The 6,012-nt window shown below is 34.9% G+C and overlaps 1 protein-coding gene across 1 annotated transcript; it reads right to left on the reverse strand.

The window, feature by feature from the left end:
* Window positions 1-99: 99 nt before the first annotated feature.
* Window positions 100-1,910, reverse strand: LOC148610414 (uncharacterized). The gene has a single exon (XM_088543111.1). It carries the CDS (start codon window positions 1,854-1,856, stop codon window positions 540-542), a length of 1,317 nt encoding a protein of 438 aa, XP_088399237.1. The 5' UTR covers window positions 1,857-1,910; the 3' UTR covers window positions 100-539.
* Between the last annotated feature and the right edge of the window lie 4,102 nt (window positions 1,911-6,012).

Consider the following 6,012-nt stretch of genomic DNA (forward strand, 5'->3'; position numbering starts at 1 on the left):
GGTAACTTTACGTTACCGAACCAATCAAAATATTCCGGCTAATCTGAAGAAAAGTGCGATTGAACTCGTTGAGAAATTACTGATAAAACTAAGTCGGCATAATTATGTATATCTTTTAATATTATTATATACTATTACATATTATTTGCTAATATAATGAAACATTCTTGAACACGAGCGACTAAGGTATTTAATATCCGAAGAATCCGAAATTGGGGTTAAATCAAGTTTGGAGTAAATTTTACGTTGATATTCTTTTGCGTAAATTAGTATGTTAATATAAACTTCCTGTTTAAATCCGACTTGAATCTTGTTAATTTAGGCCCACTCTATTATAATTTTCCGGGCACCTAACTTCACAGATTTTTTTTTACAACTTCAAAGAGCGTCAGTATGACGTCGACTGGGATTTAGCAAAACCCGACGAAAAAGTTTTGATTTGCCCACATTCATATTTTCAGATAAATTTCTGCCAATTACAAAACATAAAATTGCTCGCTTCGTTCGTATATCACATATTTTTTTTAAGTTTTTTTTTATCATCCAAGCGCAATGCTAGCGGTACCTTTTTGAACCAATCGATCAATCTGATCAAGACTAATACCGGAATGAACCGCACTATACTTATCACTGGAACCGGAGCCACTCAAACTTCCGCCGCTAGAAAAAAACGCCCCTGTGCCAGTTCCTGTTCCGCCGGTAGAAGTAAACGTCCCCGTCCCAGTTCCTGTGCCACCGCTAGGAAGAAACGCCCGCGTACCAGTCCCTATGCCAGTGTATGCCCCTGAGATTATTCCTGGTGCTGCAGTTGGCAATGGCGCAAAAGGAATGTGCAGCCCTGTGCCACCTCCTGTTCCTGTCATTGCTCCACCCGTACCAACCATGTAATAGTGATCTAGCGTTTGTGGGTGAAAATGGAGTCTGACTTCAGCCATTGATGTCGCTTTAGCGATCTCTTTAGCGGCGTCTGTTGGACCTTCGAGTGTAGCATTATTCTTGACTAAATGTGTTGAAGTAGCACCACTACTTACAAGTTGGTTATACACATTTTGTGATATTTGTTGTTTATCTATTTTACCACCAGCGGCAATCGCCTTTTGAATTTCTTCATTCACAAGCTTTTCAAATTTCTGCAGAGATAGTTCCTCACGTGCACCACCGGTTATTATGTCAACTAAAAGTTCCGGTCTTGATAAGGGCGCGTATTGTCCTCCGGTCAGATAGTCTAATGCCATGAAAAAGTCCTTATAAGGGGAAATTGCTGGTTCGCAACCAATGACGTATAACGTTATACCCATCTGCGCGATATCGCGAACAATTTTCATTGGGTCGTGCCCTGTTGGTGACCCATTCGGAAATGAATTATCCATCGATGGAACTAGACCATGGGGTGGAGCATCCGATATAAGCACAGCTATCTTTGTTGAAGTTTGACTCCATGTAAGTTTAGTTGTCTGAAACAAACCTTCAGCCACCGCTTCTGGTGTATCTCCACCACCACTAGCATGAGAAGCATCTAACCATGATTTCATCGTTGAAATGGAATCGGTAAAGTCATGGGCTTTCGTGACAAAAGTTTGGTCTTGTGGCGGATGATCTCTATATTCAATATAAGCAACGCGCACATCACTATTTGACGAAGTAATAATCTCGTCCACAATGCTTTTAATATTTGCTCTTGCTGTTGTTATATATGATCCCATACTTCCCGTAGAATCCATCACGAAAGCCAGATCAAGTTTTTGTCTCTGGGACCTTTCATCGCTTCTCTCTTTATCTATTGTCCTAGATTCCGACAAAACAGCAAGTGCAAAAAAGAGCAGGAGCTGTATCCACAACATTCTTCCGGGGTTCATTTAAATTTTTACAAATTGAACTCAGTCAGACAGTGTTCGTGTTATCTATAATCATGTGAACCTCCTACGTCTATGTCTACAATATCTGAACTTTTATATTTTGTAGGTTATAAACATCTGAACGAAGAAATAACTGAACAGCGGTATCCCCAACGTTAATGTTGTCCTACCGATGTATTGCTATAGACATTTCGCTCGCTAGGCGGTAATAAAAGATCGAATTCGGCCAAACATGTACTTTTGTCTTAAAATAATCAAGCAAACTTGAGATATTTGAGATTCATATACATAAATCGATGTTCCAGATAATACGTATTTACCGCTTAGAAATAAGGATTACTAATTATTGATAATTACAAATGGTCTATTTTTGCTTATTGTCGTAGGTAGATATTTGATGCATTTCAGGACGAGTACGATTGACCAATCGAATAGACCCTGCCTTGAATAAGACCGACAAGCGTAACCGGATTTTTAATGTGCTACATGATGTTTACACAAGCAACAACCCAAAATTGAAGCCACTAATAACTTTTTATTCCACTGTCCAAAATATCGAACTCTAAGAACTGAACTTCTAGCATCGCTAGCTGAAATCCCTGTTGAAATCAATACAAATCTTCTAATCTTTGGATCTAACCAACTGAATGATAATAAAAACAGTACCATTTTTAACTCCACTTAGTTGTATATTATCAAAAGTAAGAGATTTACTCGACTGTTTTGTATACTCTAAAACTAAAATTCACTGTACTTTTGCACAGCAAGTCATTTTCCCTCTCTTTTTCATCTTCATTTTCAATTTCATATTGTATACCAAAAACCTAAGTTTTCATCACGTTTTGTTTCAATTGTTTGTAAATATCATTAGAGTACGAGCATGCACTATTTATACAAATTTGTCATTTAGTTACCTAGGAAACGGATTTATAATAGCTTAAAGCTTGTTTCAGAATCCTTTGCTTACATTGTATTAATGTTATCATACTATTGTTTGAATTTCTAAATAAATTTGTTTACACTAATTCATATGAAGAAAGATATCTAGAACGGTTCAGTCCCCCGCCGTATTATGTTCCCTTCTCATCATCAGCTGGCTGATTTTCAAAATACCTTATTTCGCACGAACTGTAGGAACTTAAATTGCGAGAAAATGAACGGAAAAGGGTGTTGTAATTTTCATCTTTATTCCACCTCCTCCATGCATGTTCCCATCCTGTGTTAGTTTCTTGGAGCCTGATATTTTATAAAGCATAGTATGTGGTTGTTAGTTTTGGAACGTCATCTCGTACTTGTACTAAATCTCAGTAACATTTTTTTTTCTGTATGTTACAATAGCTGCTGTTTTTTTTATGACACATTGAATAATCATTATTTTACTTAGAAATTATTTCTTGAACCTCCTCACACCAAAGATAAGAAAAATATGTACTTTTTTTATGAAAAAAAAAACAAAAAACACTTGAAATCCCTGCCTCCGAACAGCTTTATTTCAAATAAATGAGTCAAAATTTTAAGAATTGATCTTACCGTATAGTACTACTTAAAACAGAAGTTATGTAACGGCCGTAGTTCGGATGTCAACAAGCACAAGGTATGCTACGGATGAATTACGGGAGTAATTTTCCTCATGTGTGTTCTTCCTGAATCTCATGCATGTAGATCAGAAACTGCTTGTATCACTAAATAAATTGTTTTTTAATATATGTTGACGTAAAAATCAAACTAAGCTATTTTAATTGTAAACGGAGGCAATCCTGTTGCATTTTTTGTATGTTCATGCACATTTATGTATGTTAGAACAACAAATAATAAACCTAAGTATCAGTCTTTATAAAAGTCAGACAGGACGTGATTTAATGTAAGTATGTCAAAAACCAAGAAAATACACTCTTATTTCTAATTCAGAAATAATTACAGACCACATAACCATGCAGTCATAGTTGGCACTCGACTGTTACATTTTTGAGTTATAGATATACTTTATATAGATCGATTGTGTATGGAATTTGCATTTTGTAAAGAGTTATCGCTCCTGACTAAGTTTGACTGGTTTGATTTTTGTGGGTTTTCTAAAAAAAAATACAGATACAGTACATATTCCGAAAGGACTATCGTGACATAAAAATATAGCATACGTTGACCAAAAAATCATCGTAATACTATGTAAGAAGGGCTTCATGACACTATGAATCCCCTCTTCTTTAGGCAGTGTCTGAATTTTATATGGACTAGTACTTAAAATAAATCAGCAACTCTGGCTCTACCAAGAGATTGATATAATTCAAGGTAATGCAAGCACTCTCTGCTTTGTGCTAGTCTTGTTTCCTGCTACTACCGAGAAATAAAAAAAAATAAGAAAGAGAGGTAGGGACATTACTTAATTTCTTAAAAAATATTATGCAATGATTTAATGGGAAAACAATAAAAAAACAAAAAAAGTCGGTATGGGAACAGGAAACGCAATTATTTTGGACTAATGTTCAAACGCCCACTCATTGAATGTCAGTGTATAAATGCCTAGTATAATAATTGATCAATTTAATCAAAAACATGTTCATAATTATGTTCAAGGTGTTCATAATCCAATTTCAAAGGATAGTCTATATGTGTACAGTCCGAACTTTCGCGAAAAAATTCTCGTACTTTTCTACATACATGTATATGGTCAACTGAATGTCCACTAGCATTTCATATTATCAAAACGTTATCTGCTTGATCGTTAGCCTGAAGAGATTCCAGACAAAAAGTTCTATATATAAGAAAAAAATATGTTCTTGTGTTACTCTTTGTAATGCTCCACAAAGCGTTCTTACTAACCGCTGCAGACAGGCCCTTCGAAATTCTCGGGCGTTATTCAAATCATACGTCGTTTGATAATCGGAAAACTCTTTTTCTTTCGCATTTTTTTTTCGGTAAAAATACATGATACCTGAATGATCATTTACTTTACAAATGGTATGAGATTCACACAAATGGAACGATATCCGGTAAAGTTTTTGAAACCTTTATGTTTAAGTATAAGTATTGGTAAGAATCAGGCAAAATGGGAAAAATCAGAAACATGCATGTCAAAAACCCACCGATCTAACAATGTAATACATGTATCACTCAAGGATACTTTCTCTATTTGAAAAAGATCATTATTTAATCTCTGCATCGCAACACTGGCTTTGTTCAGAAAATTTCCAATAGAATGCTAGAAAAATTAGATTTTCGACAGAGTTATCTGAATTTGAAATGTTCATTTTCAGTGCATCTCATTGAAATTATAACTCAATTTGCCAAAATGATATGGATAGTATCATTTTTTCATTGTTTTTGATGGTGCAAATAGTCAAATTACACTATCAAAATGATGGGTTTTTTCATACCATGTTTTACCCACTACCTGCTTCTTACAGGGACTGACACTTAATTCTAAGTAAGTGTTTGTTCTTTTTGTATGAATTAACCATTATCTAGTCATTGAATTGTGATTGTTTTAATTAAAAGAATGTGTTTGATGTTCTAATAATGTTATTTTGTCTCACCGAACACTGCAGTGTTCGAAAAACACTGAAACCTGTCTAAACCCAACTCCATTTGGACTTCAAAATTTCTTAAATTAAGACAAATGTTTGGTTAACAAAGGTTCAAAATACATTTTAATTGATATAAATAGGCTTTCCAAAGTTTTTTGTTTAGGAAGGTCTTTGGGTTGTTCTCGGTTCATTTAACACAGGTTTCACTGCATATAAAATGAAAGCCACTAATGTTGTGTAAAAAAGGCAATTGTTTTGCTAGGGTAGGTGTCTATCGGACAAATTCTCCGATCTTACTTTCTTCTAGATCTCACCAGTATGATGTATTTATTGGTAACAGTTGTTTCTTCGGAAACCATACAGAATCAGCTTACTAGTGGTCTTCGGGCCGTTGGTAATCCTCGTTAAATAAATGAAGCATTAAATTAAATCAGATTATCTTATAAGTATGGTAGAAATAAAAATTGATACTGACTTTTTCTGTAAATTTCTAATCTGTGGTTATCTCTCTTCTTATATGCTTGTTCTACCAAAGAATGTGGAACCACATTAACTAACTGCTACAATCTTTACGAATTAATGACTTTCGTGAGGTGCGAATCAAACATTTTTCTCACACAGTGTCATTTGCC

Source organism: Perna viridis, chromosome 8, assembly GCF_037379345.1.
Source record: "Perna viridis isolate PV_CMFRI_1.1 ecotype Kerala chromosome 8, ASM3737934v1, whole genome shotgun sequence".
NCBI lineage: Eukaryota > Metazoa > Mollusca > Bivalvia > Mytilida > Mytilidae > Perna > Perna viridis.